Raw genomic sequence first — 13,190 nt, 5'->3', positions numbered from 1 at the left:
GTTAGCATTTCAATGGTTATATAGAAGCAAAAGAGAGGAAAGTATTGAACTGATCTAAGAAAATGGGACTGAAAATTTAAACTGTGCACCTGGCCATGTCTTTCTGCATTTTTGGAAACTTCATATTCGTGAAGGATGAAGAATCTTGACTAATCCCTCGTCAGTGTTGAATTAAGCATTCACAGTCAGATCTGTGTTGGGATCATTTGGATTGTGATGACCAGGGAAGACCCTCTTATCCATTGAACCGGCTCCTTAGAAATGATGCCTTTTGCGTCACAATATATGCACACACCCAGCTGAAGGCCATGTGATCTTCTGGGTGAGGTAAAAGATCCACTAAAAACTTAGGCTAACTTGAGAAAATAAAAGCAAGGAATTTCTTCTCCGACTCTGTTAGTGATTGAGACTAGTTCAGGCGATCACTCTGATCCTGATTAATACCACATAATACCCACTTTTAGTACAAGGCAATCTCTGCTACAGCCTGCATTAGACCCAGCTCTCACTTGAAGGAATTCAGCGAATCAGAATCCATCACTTGAACCTGTAGCCTTTTACCAAAAGGTCCACTGGGGAAGAAATACCTCCTGAAATCTAGCCTAATGGAGCTTGAGCTGTGACCCTCTGGTTCTCTCTATTCCATTGAGTTGAAATATGCTCCTTGCTTGTAGACAATCTATTCGCTTTATCATCTTCTGAACTCCAATCAATCACTCCCATGTCAGGTCTTCTGTAGAGCATAGAAGCTAACTTTTCTAGTCTATCTTGAAAATTAAAGCGGTTCAAATTGGGAATTAATTTACCGGACCTCCTTTGCACCTTTTCTAAAGCCTCACTATCAGTCATTATATGAAAACTAAGTATTCTAATTGAAGTTTAACTGTGTAAATGAAATATATTTTCCCCAGCATTTTATTCATTCTAGTTTTCACTCAACTTTACTTTTCCCAGGAAACTACATGGTTTGATTGAGAGGGATGTATATACTGCACTGTGTGTAAATCTTCAGATATCTATGAATTAGAATGCCTTGGTCTTTTTCTTTCTTCACTAACTTCTTTATTTCTCCTTGAAAAATATGCAAGTAATCATGATCAGTATTCAGTCTGCTCACATACATAGCATTTCACTTTTCAAAGATAAGTATAATTTGCCAACCAAGAATCCAATGGCCAACATAGCTAGATCCATTTAGAATTTGAAGATGATTGTCTACTGTTCTGACACTCGCACAAATCTATATAGATTCTGCAAACAGATGTTCCACATATACCTAGATCATTAATAAAAATAATAAAGAGCAACATTCCTAATATTTAAGCATCTGGAACATCTCTAGTAACTAGTCTTCAAAAGGATCCAAATTCATTTCTGTTTACTGCCTTCAACCTACCAGCTAATTCTCAATGAGATTCCCTACAGTGTGGAAACAGGCCCTTCGGCCCAACAAGTCCACACTGACCCTCCGAAGAGGAACCCACTGAGACCCATTCCCTTACCCTGTATTTACCCCTGACTAATACACCTAACACTATGGGCAATTTAGCACAGCCAATTCACCTGACCTGCACATCTTTGGACTGTGGGAGGAAACCGGAGCGCCCGGAGGAAACTCACACAGACACGGGGCAAGTGTACAACCTTCACACAGACAGTAGCCCGAGGTAGGAATCAAACCTTGTTCCCTGGTGCTACAAGGCAGCAGTGCTAACCACTGAGCCACTGTGCCATCCAAGTAACTTTGATTTAAATCAAATTAAAGCATGTTAAAAATCATATTCTGACTAATATCAGAAAATTCAATTCTGTCAAGAAAACCTCTTAAAAAGTTGTTGAAAACATTTTAGAAACTCAAGTAGTATGAAGTCACAAAATCAAAACAGAAATTGATGGAAACACTCAACAGGTAATGGCAGCATCTTTAGAGAAACAGTTAATATTTCAATTCTGCAACCTTTCATCTGACCTGATGAAAGTCTGAAAGCTGAAGGGTTAACTCTGTTTCTCTCTCCACAGATGCTGCTATAACCAACTGAGTATTTCTGTCATTTTCTGTGTTGATTTCAGATTTTGGGCATCTGGAGCAGTCTGCTTTTTGATTGAGTTCAAGCTCAGTCAGGTGTCCCTAATATGTAATTTGGTCTCCCAAGCAGCTTATTTATCATTCATATCAAAATAATCAACCTATAGTTCTAGGGATCAGTCTATTTCCTTGTTTCAGTGTAATTGGCACACTGTTCAGCAAGCCAGCAGAGATATTGGGCTGCATCTTATTTCTGTGCATCCTTAGATGGCTATGAACAGGTTGACTGCCTTATTGATTGTAATGTTCCTACTTCTATGAAAACACATATTCTCAATGTTAATTTTAGCAATTTAGTTACTGACAGCATGGTTGCTTTCTGATAATCAAGCTTTATTGTCAATGATGAAGATCATACAATTCAAACCTGTTCTTTGAGTTCTTGACAAATTGTCCTTGTGAGTTTTTCAGTGACCCAGTAGAACAACAATTCAATGCATCTTCAAATACTGAAAAATCTGTTTTCATTATAACCATAATTGTCTAAGATCTTTTTAGCTAATCTAATCATGATATTTGTTTGCATTAGCTGTTCCTGGGATCTGTTTTTGTTTAGTTGGGTATTAGATAACTTTGATCTGCAAAATCATTTTTGTTTATATCTCATTTGTCATTGTTCATGACCAGTTAGCCTCAATAGGTTTTTCTTACCACATGCCCTTCCTTGGCCACCGATTTACAACAATTTTTCGTTAGACTGGTTTCATTTATATTTTGTAGTTTCATCACCTCCCAGTAGAGTTAATAGGTGTCAAGCCTTCTGCCATGCTATTAAAGTCTGCCCTTCTGAAATCTGAAGTGAATTGTATATTTTCAGTATCGTTGCTTCTACTAGCCATGTGAGGTCTTGTTTATAACATTGTGGTCATATTGCCCAGGTGTACCCTCACACAGAGGCTTAATGTAAGGTCAGGCTTGCTGCTAAGCACTGGATATAGGATTACCCCGAGCACCTCATTGACACGCTCAATATGAAACATTCCTCTATATTTTCAACAATTGTTTGCAGCTGCAGTGTGACCACAACAGACAGCAAAGACTGCACTTATCTTCAGCATCCTGGACTATAAAGGGAGGGCAAACTGAATAGAGTTCCTATCCTTTATCGAGTCAAAAAGTGTGGTGTTGGAAAAGCACAGCAGGTCAGGCAGCATCCCCAGGAGCAGGAGACTCCCCATTTCGGGCATAAGCCTTTCATCAGGAATGTGTGTGTGTGTGCGGGGGTGAGGTGGGGTGGGGGGGAGGGGTTAAGGGGCTGAGATATAAATAGGTGGGTGAGAGTGGGGTTTGACGGAAGTTAGCTGGGAAGGCTCTAGGTAGATGCAGCTGGGGGTGGAGCACATGGGTGGAGTGGATAAGTGGGAAGGAAGATGGACAGGTGGGACAGTTCAAGAGGGCGGTGCCGAGCTGGAGGGTTCTATCCATGTTGCGGCTGGAAGAATGGGGTTCAAGGGTGGAAATGCGGGAAGTGGAGGAGATGTGCTGGAGGGTATTGATGACACGTGAGAAGGGAAATTGCGATGCTTGAAATAGAAGGCCATCTGGGATGTTCTGGAGTGGAATTGGTCCTCCTGAGAGCAGATGTGGCAGAAATGGAGGAATTCGGAGTTAGAGATCACATTTTTACAGTAGGGGTTTGGGTGGAGGTGTAGTCCAGGTAGCTGTGGGAGTTGGTACGTTTGAAGTAAGTGCCTGTGTTAAGTTGGTCGCCAGAGATGGAGATGGAGAGGTCCAGAAAGGGGAGGGAAGTATCTGAAATAATCTAGGTAAACTTAAGGTTAGGATGGAAGGTGTTAGTGAAGTTGATGAACTGTTCAACCGCCTCGTGGGAGCATGAGGTGGCACAGATATAGCCATCAATGTAGCGGAGGAAAAAGTGGGGAATAGTGCCAATGTAACTACGGAAGATGGACGTATCCGATGAAGAGGCAGGCATAGCCAGGGCCCATATGGGTGACCATGGCTACCCCTTTGGTCTGAAGGAAGTGGGAGAATTTGAAGGAGACGTTGTTGAGGGTGTGGACTAGTTCCACCAATCGAATATGTGTGTCAGTGGAGGAGTACTGGTCGGGCCGGCAGGAAAGGAACAAAGGGTTTAGAGGCCTTCATCATGGTGGATGGACATGTACAGGGACTGGATGTCCATGGTGAAGATGAGGCATTGGGGGCTGGGAAAACAGAAGTCATCGAGGAAGTGGAGAGCATGGGTGGTTTACCAAATGTATTTGGGTAGTTCCTGAACCAAGGGGGACAGGACAGTGTCAAGGTATGAGGAGATAAGTTTGATCCTCCTACTCCAAGGACTGCAGTTTTCCTTCCCATATGATCAACAATGCCTTCCAGTGCATCTCCTTCACTTCCACACCCCTCCAATCGCAATCAGGATAGAACTCCCCCCCCCCCCCCCGCCCACAGTCCTCACCTTCCACCCCACTAATCTCCAGATACAGTGCATTATCCACCACCATTTCCACCACCAGAGACATGTTTCCTTCCTCACCCGTATCTCCGTTCTTCAGAGACCATTCCCTCTGTGACTCCCTTGTTACGTCTACGGTGCCCACTAACCCACCCTCCACTCCTGGCACCTCCCCTTGCCACAGCAGGAGGTGTAAAACCTGTGCCCACACTTCCTCCCCTCACCTCCGTCCAAGGCACAAAGCGTATTTTCACATTGGGCAGAGATTTTTCTGCACATCCACCCACCTCATCCACTGTGTCCATAGTTCTCGATGTAGTCTCCTGTACACTGGGGAGACACGACGCCAACTCTCAGAATGCTTCAGGGAACTTCTCTGGGACACACGCACCAAACAACCCCACAGCCCTGTGGCCAATCACTTCAACTCCCCCTCCCATCCTGCCAAGGACATGCAAGTCCTGGGCTTCCTCCACCACCAAATCCAAGCCACCCAACGCCTGGAGGAAGAACACCCCATCTTCCGCCTTGGAACCCTCCAACCACACGGCATTAATATCGACTTCACCAGTTTCCTTATCTCCCCTCCCCCCAACTCGGCACTGCCCTCTTAAACTCTTCTACCTGTTCATCTTCCTTTCCAGCTATCCGCTCCCCCCTCCTCTCTGACCTATCACCATCACCCCCCACCTACATCTACCAATTCCCTTCCTAGCTATCTTCTCCACACCCCCACCCTTCCTCCCTCCAACATCCCAGATGAAGGGCTTATGCCCAAAACATCAACTCTCTTACTCCTTGGATGCTGCCTGACCTGCTGTGCTTTTCCAGCACCACTCCTTTTGGCTCTGGTTTCCAGACTCTTCAGTCCTCATGTTTTCCTATCCTTGATGCCAATTTAGTGATCTTTGCTGAAAGCTACATGGCTACAGCCTTGGGGTGAGGACATCCATGATAGTTTTGTTTAATGATGCCCAAGTAGACTCTGTTAAGTTGGTCAAATGAAACCTTCTGATTGTAGCACATCTTTGATCAGGTAAAGGAGGGCAACCCATTTTATAAAGGAAAAAGTGAAACAAAGAAAGATGCCAAATTCAACACTTTACTTGGCTACATTTTAATTATTTGAAAAAGCATGAATTTTAAGTGAATATTATCCAAATTAAAAATTGTGATCAGTGACTAAATATTTCCTTGGAATGACCTTCCCTCTTTGGTTTCGGAATTCACATCACATTCAAACGAATTTTTCATTCCAGGAAGAATTGGAGTATTACTTCACTAACCAGATTATCTGTCAAGTTGACATCTAAACCAGTAGAAATTGTGTCTTTGAATGAATGAAAACATAACACAAGAGTTTCCATTGAATGCTCGTGCTATTTCACTTGCCTCTCCCGATTAGGCTTTCATATTTATTTTTCCCTTGAATATTGCACAATCCTTTAGCATTCTTCTGGAGTTGAAAATGCATATTGTCACCTTCTCATCTGAAATATTACACATTTCTGGTAAGTTTAAGGAAGCAATGAAACCTGCTTTTACTTTGTATCATACAGCACACAAGGAGGCCTTTTGGCACATTATGTCTGCAGCAGCCCTTTGAAATAATGTAAGGATTACATTGACTAACACTCGGTCCTATTTTTGGTGGGTGTCTAGGCTGCTAATCTTGGTATGTCTCAGAAAATACTAGTTGGCTTGCAGTCAGCTGCAGTAGACACAGATGTCCAGAACAAGCAGCATGAGTGAAAGTGTTGCATAATTTAATAGCTGCTTAAAACAATCTATGTAAGTTATTGTAACTCATTCAATGGCAGGGAGGGGAGGCAACTTCACATATTCACTGCTTGGGGAATAAGATAATGAGCAAGGACAAACATGAAAAAACACTTTGATCCATTTGGCAAGTCCAACCCAATTGTAATATCGAGTGTATTACAATAGGCCTTATTTTAATGTATTCAAAGCTCATCCACTTGCACAGAGTTAAAATTGGGCCCATATGTACTGATTTTCCTGCTCCTCAGATGCTGCCTGACCTGCTGTGCTTTTCCAGCACCACTCTGATCTAAACTCTGGTTTCCAGCATCTGCAGTCCTTACTTTTGCCATATGTACTGACAACCCAATCAGAAATCATACCAACTCCTAGGAGAGGCAAACAACTTTATTAAAAAGTGCAGACTGAAAAATTACATATGCGTCCTTAGGCAATGGGCCCAGTACAGAAGACCATGCTGGCTCAGTGATGTTATACAGTATCTAACTCTGGTACTGCATGATCATCATCTCAACCGGATACTGTTCTTGTTTCTGCTGGAAGGAATTACATAAACCAATGACTGAAAGGTGACAGGTTTAACTGTGACAGCATTACAGACAATCATTAAAATATGATGCCATCAAAAAGACATTAAGAAAATATAGTTAGCTTGGAAATTCAGCGCAGGATGTTAAAGCAAAAATGCATTGTATTATAGAGTGGTAGAATGTGATTTTCTGCAAGAATAATTATTCATCTATTTTATGCCATTGTGGAGAGGTGCCATTAAAAGCCAGACACTTCCCTCAAGGAACACAAGACTCAACTTGAATCACTGTCTTGTCAAGTCACAGCAACTAACTTCATCCTTGCTTTGGGGACAGTCAAGGATGACGGAGGGAGCCCTGAAAAAAGATGCAGGAAAAAATGCTTTAAAAAGGAGCATCAGCCTTAAAGAAAGATGCCAGTTCCTGACACCCAGGAGCTTGGTACAATAACAGTGAAATCATCAAATCCTGACAGTGTGGAAACAGGCCCTTCAGCCCAACCAAGTCCAAAGAGTAAACCACCCAGACCCATTCCCCTAATCTTTACTTACCCCTGACTAATGCACCTAATATACACTTCCCTGGACATTATAGGCAATTTCCCTATCCTGCATATCTTTGGATTGTGGGAGGAAACCCACACAGACACGGTAAAGAATGTGCAAACTTCATACAGGCAGTGACCCAAGGCTGGAATAGAACCAGGTCCCCAGCGCTGTGAGGCAGCAGTGCTAACTACTGAGTCACCATTCCACCCATACATCTTTGATTTAAATCAAATTAAAGCATGTTAAAAATCATAAAAACATCAAAACAGATTTATAAAATCATGAGGGGCATGGTTAGGGTAAATAGACTGTGTCTTTCCCTTGGGGTAGGAGAGTCCAGAACTAGAGGGCATACATTTAAGGTGAAAGGGGAAAGATTTAAAAGGGACCTAAGGGGCAACTTTTTCACGCAGAGTGCGATATATGTACAGAATGAGCTGCCAAAGGAAGTGGTTGAGGCCGATACAATTACAACATTTAAAAGGCATTTAGACTGGTATGTGAATAGGAAGGGTTTAAAGGGATGTGGGCCAAATGCTGGCAAATGGAACTAGATTTATTTCGGATATCTGGTCAGCAAGGATAAGTTGGACTGAAGAGTCTGTTTCCGTGCTGCACCTGTCTATGATTCTATGTGGAAAAAAATTTAAATTGGGGAAGAGAAAATTTCTGTTAAATGAAGTATTGAATTTTTTAAATTAAAAAAATCAACACTTCATTTTACAGAAATTTTCTCTTTTTAAATTAAAAAAAAAATCAGCTTTGCATTGCATAAACTGAAAGAGAATGGAGGTAAGCAGTCGGAATTTATCATTGTACCATGGTGTCAGCTGACATTGTTAAATAAAGAAACGAATACCAATGCACTAATTTACTTTTTTCCATTGCACCAAATATATCTGATGTTAAATGTTGTTTTTCTTGCTTGTCAATCTTTGCAGTGAACATAATTGGAGCTAACCCACACGTATTCCTGAATGAAGTTCTGTCTTCTCATTAAGGGAGAGAAGGATGAAACTGCAGACAAACAGGTTGATACCGAAAATTTAAAAACACAAGTGCTGGAAGAAAACAAACAAGAAACATCAGAAAGGGATTAGACTATCCATTACAGTACCATGTGATTCTAATATGGCAATTTCTCTCAGTTCCCAGAGTGAACCATTAGCAATGAAGTCAAAGACCACGAAACAGCGAGAGAATGAACTGAAAGCAATAAAAGATTTGAAAACAGTCAAAACATGTGTCCCTGTTTCCAGAGCAGCTGCATGTGTGAACTTCAGTGAGAATGTCCAACATGTGCCATGCAAAGAAATAGTTCACCTGGCAAATACCACTAAGGTTGGCTACAGTCAGACAAATGACAGCTTTCGTGCTCAAAAGAACCAGGGGTCAGTAGATTCTATGAAGATGGACAGAGACAGAGGTGCAGAAAGCAAGAAGATGAAAAAACCAGTCAAACCAGAGGGGAAGAAAAGAAAGCGGAAACAGGCTCTGGATCAAGCAGTAGAGGTTGTGGGTCATCAGGTGACAATGTCTTCAGCATCCGAGACAAATACTTCAGGTCTGTGTACTTTAGATTTACTCACCTTATGTTTAGCTTTATTCCTTGCCTTTGTCCTCGAGCTCCTTATCTGTTGGAGAGCAAGATGCAAACTGCAATTTATTGAGGAGCATAGGTAAGGGTATGTTTAGAACTTGTCTACACTAGCAATGTTTTAAATGTACTAATTTTAAGTCTGTTTATATTTGCACTATCATATAAAAATTGAACCTCCAAAAAAATCTCTCAATCCTCTGGTCACTCTGGCTTTAGCCTCTTGGTCATTCTTCCTCCCTCTTTGTTCCACCATTGCTCCACCTTGTTGTCTGCCATATCTTCTGTCTGTCCTGTTCCCTAAGATGCTCCTTTTTAACCAAACCTTACTTCTTCTTTCCAAATCTCTTTTAGTGTTGAGCATGTGTTGTTCTTGGGAGGTATCTTGGGGTGATTTCTCCAAATAAAAGGCAAATGCAAATGTTAAATGTGAGCTGCTTTATTTGTGGAAGTCCATTCTGTTAAGCACAATGGAAATATGAGCTGCAGAATTGGATTGCATAGCATGTAGTTCCAGAGCTTCAGGTGTTGTCTTGGTTACTAGAATCCAGTCTGCACTTCCTGTATGCTGCATACTAAGCAACATTTTACTGATTGAGTTAACACAGGCATTGGGAGAGTACACTGTAAGCATACGGAATAGGCAGATATGATTCCAGCGGACATGTAAATTTGGTTGGGCAGATTTACTAAAACCCACTATTAACCTTCACCTTAAAGTGGCTGGCTAATCGCAAAGGTTGGCTGGCTTGAGGACCAGCTTTGCATCCCAACCACACTTGCCTAGAATCCATATAAAGAGAGCCATGTGGCCTTAAGAAGCATCATTGGGTTGAAGGAACTGTTCTGTTGTTGTGAAAACAATAAAGGAACCCAAGAGTACTCAGGGAGCAGGTGTTTGGATTCATGGTTGATGAACTTCCACACCAGCCCTATTTGTAAGGTTCAGGCTGAGTTCCAGGTTGTTGACCCAGCGACTATGAAGGAACAATAATAAGTATACAGCAATCAGATGGCATGTTGCCTGGAGAGCAACTTGAAAAAGATGATGGCCACCGCATCTGCTGCTCCACTCCTTGAATTAGTAGAAGTTTCAAGTTTAGAAGGTGTTATCCGAGAAGCTTTGATTAGTGACTGCAGTGCATCTTTAAAACAGTACACACTGCTGCAACTGTGCATTGGATTTATAGGGAATGGATGTTGAAGATGATGGATGTGATGCCATTCAAGCAGATGGCTTTGTCCGGAATAAAATCAAACTTATTTAATATTGTTGGAGATGCACTCATGTAGGCACATGGACAGTATTCTATCACATCCTGCTTTGGCCTTCAGGCATTGAGGAGATAGCAGATGAGTTATTTGCTGCAGAATTCCTAGCCTCTGGCTTGCTTTTGTAAAGCCTTGGTAATTGTATAAAACTAAGAGAATGCTAAATAGGAACAGGAGTGGTTATTTCGGCCTCTCAAACATGCTCTGCTATTCAGTAGGATTATGGCTATTCCAACATTCCTCATATCCACCTTCCTGTACTTTCTCCTTAATGCTTGATTCCCCAGCTGATCCAGAATCTGTCTATCCCAGCCTGTAATACACACAAGGATTCTGTCCTCACAGCTCTCTATGACATGGAGTTCCAAAGACACTAGACTCTTGGTCTTAAATTGACGCCTCTTTATTCTGAGATGATGCTCTCTGGTCCTAGACTCTCCCCTGAGGAGAAACATCCTCTCAGCATTGACCCTGTATATTTCAATGAGATCATCTCTTCAGTGAGTAGAGTCTCAAACTGTTTAACTTTTGCTCATAAGATAATCTCTTCATATCAGAGATCATCCTAGTGACCCTTCTGTGAGCTGCCTCCAATGAAATAATATATTTTCTTAGATAAGGGGACCTATATAACTGGTCCAGTAAGAAGTATTGTCAGAAGATACAGCGGGATATAGATAGGCAAGAGACTTGGGCAGGGAAACAGTTGATGGAGTTAAATCCAGACAAATGTGAGGTGATGTATTTTGGAAGATCTAGTGCAGGAAGGAAATATACAGTAGCATCAATATAAAGAGGGATCTAGGCATACAAGACAACAGTTCCCTGAAAGTGGAAACATAAGTGGATAAGGCGGTCAGGAAGACATTTGATATGCGTGCCTTTATCAATTGTGGCAAAGATTTTCTGGTCAATGGTAACCCCCAGGATATTGATATTGGGAGATTCGGTAATAGTAATGCCATTGAATGTCAAGGGATGATAGTTGGATTCTCTGCTAGTCATTGTCTAGCATGGGTATTATTTGTTACTTATCAGCCCAGGCCTGGATATTGTCTAGATTTTGCTGCAAATGAACACCGCCTACTTCAAAATCTGAGGAGCTGTGAATGGTGCTGAACATTGTGCAATCATGAGTGAATATCTCTGCTTCTCACCTTATGATGGAGGGAAGGCCATTGTTGAATCAGTTGAAGGTGGTTAGCCTAAGACACTATCCTGAAGAACTCCGATCTCTGGCGCTGCGAGGCAGCAGTGCTAACCACTGTGCCACCGTGCCGCCCTTATGATGGAGGGAAGGCCATTGTTGAATCAGTTGAAGGTGGTTAGCCTAAGACACTATCCTGAAGAACTCCGGCAGGGATATCCTGGAGCTGAGATAGTTGGCTCCAAAAGCTACAACCATCTTGCTTTGTGTTTTGATGCCATTCTCTGTTGAAAGCTGCCTTAACATCAAAGGTAGCTACTCTCACCTTACCTCTGGAGTTCAGCTCTTTTGTTCATGGAAATGCTGGATGTTTTGAGGAGATACACACAGTTGGTGTGGTCTGCAATGCTTTCTGCAATGCTTTAAGCAGTGCTGCCTGGCTTTAAGTGGTGCTGACATGAGTTTGGGTCTCCTAGGTACGCAGCTACTCAGCAGTGCACTGGGCTTTCAAAGCGCAAATTAAAAATTAATGTGAACATTTTCAGTCAAGCTCCCAGTAACTATTATTTCTAGCACAAACATTCCTTAACTAAGGAATAGTGTATGCTACTTTAGTTTTCATAGAAATTGCTGAGGTACTGCGGAAGATGCTTCAGCCTATATCAACACTATTCTTTGATTTGTGGGAGCTAATGTCTGCTATGGGCTGAGGTTGCTAAATATCCTGACCAATTTAATCACTTCCTAAGCTGGGGAAATTGAAACTAACTGCTGCTATCAAATTAAACACTTTCTGAGGTTTAATGTAGGTCGTGTGTGAGGATACAGTATGTGCACTTGTTCACTTTGTAATCTCCTGGAGAGTTAAAAATGAGTACTGTTCCTGCTTCAACTTGCTTGAATGCTCCGGGAATTAAATGCTGCAGGAATTCTTAAACTAGTATTGTGAGATCTTGATTTCTGATCTCTAAAATCTTTTGCAAGAATTCCTGCCCATAGCAACATTCCATCCCTTCAAACAGCTCAACAGGCAGGAGTGAGGAAGTTCACTGAAAAAAAAACAAAAGACTTGGGTTTACGTTACGTTTTTCATGACCACTGGATGTCTCAAAGCCTTTACAGCTGATGAAGTACTTTAGAACTGTTGTAATGTAGACAGTGAGATGGTATGAGTTGGAGGTGGCCTGGGGAGAAGAGATGGAATGTGGGGGAGGGGGGGTCACATGAATGAATCATAAAGTCATCCAGCACAGAAACAGACCCTTAGGTCCAACAAGTCCAAGCTGACCCTAATCTCAGACTAAACTCATCCCACCCGCCTGGCCAATATCCCTCCAAATATTTCTTATTCATTTACTTACCTAAATGTCTTTCAAATGTCGTAACTTACCCCCATCCACCATTTCCTCTGATTCTGAGGGTGATAGGCCAGAGAGGGGGTGGGAGCGGAGAGGTCGGGAAGAAGATTGCAGGTCAAGAAGGTGGTGCTGAGTCCGAGGGTTGGGACTGAGATAAGGTGGGGGGAGGGGAAATGAGGAAGCTGGAGAAATCTGCATTCATCCCTTGTGATTAGAGGGTTCCTAGGCGGAAGATGAGGCACTCTTCCGCCATGCATCGTGTTGCCATGGTCTGGCGATGGAGGAGGCCAAGGACCTGCATGTCCTTGGTGGAGTGGGAGGGGAAGTTAAAGTAGTAAATTATGAGTGTGGAGGTGCACATGAATTTGTGACGGATATGGAAGGATCCCTTGGGGCCTTGGAGGGAAGTGAGGGGGGAGGTGTGGGCGCAAGTTTTGCATTTCTTGCGGTT

The 13,190-nt window shown here is 42.4% G+C and overlaps 1 protein-coding gene and 1 long non-coding RNA gene across 17 annotated transcripts in view; one reads left to right on the top strand and one right to left on the bottom strand.

Annotated features, from left to right (window-relative positions):
• LOC122540403 (protein polyglycylase TTLL10-like) overlaps positions 1-13,190 on the top strand; it is a 330,185-nt gene that overhangs the window by 207,210 nt on the left and 109,785 nt on the right. For all 16 annotated transcript variants that reach the window (XR_006309280.1, XM_043676098.1, XM_043676103.1 and 13 more), the window contains one exon: positions 8,307-8,929. Coding sequence is in view for 15 of the 16 variants with exons in the window: in XM_043676098.1 (XP_043532033.1) it covers positions 8,497-8,929 (433 nt within the window). In the remaining variant the exon portion in view is untranslated. The remainder of the gene's footprint in view (positions 1-8,306; positions 8,930-13,190) is intronic.
• Positions 6,693-9,163, bottom strand: LOC122540404. The gene is made up of 3 exons (XR_006309294.1): positions 9,140-9,163; positions 8,955-8,999; positions 6,693-6,820 (listed from the first exon to the last, which is right to left on the bottom strand). It is a non-coding gene; the product is annotated as an uncharacterized LOC122540404 (long non-coding RNA).

This window comes from Chiloscyllium plagiosum, chromosome 34 (assembly GCF_004010195.1).
Source record: "Chiloscyllium plagiosum isolate BGI_BamShark_2017 chromosome 34, ASM401019v2, whole genome shotgun sequence".
Lineage (NCBI taxonomy): Eukaryota > Metazoa > Chordata > Chondrichthyes > Orectolobiformes > Hemiscylliidae > Chiloscyllium > Chiloscyllium plagiosum.
The sequence above is the reverse complement of the archived record's forward strand: the minus strand, read 5'-3'. Positions and strand labels throughout refer to the sequence as shown.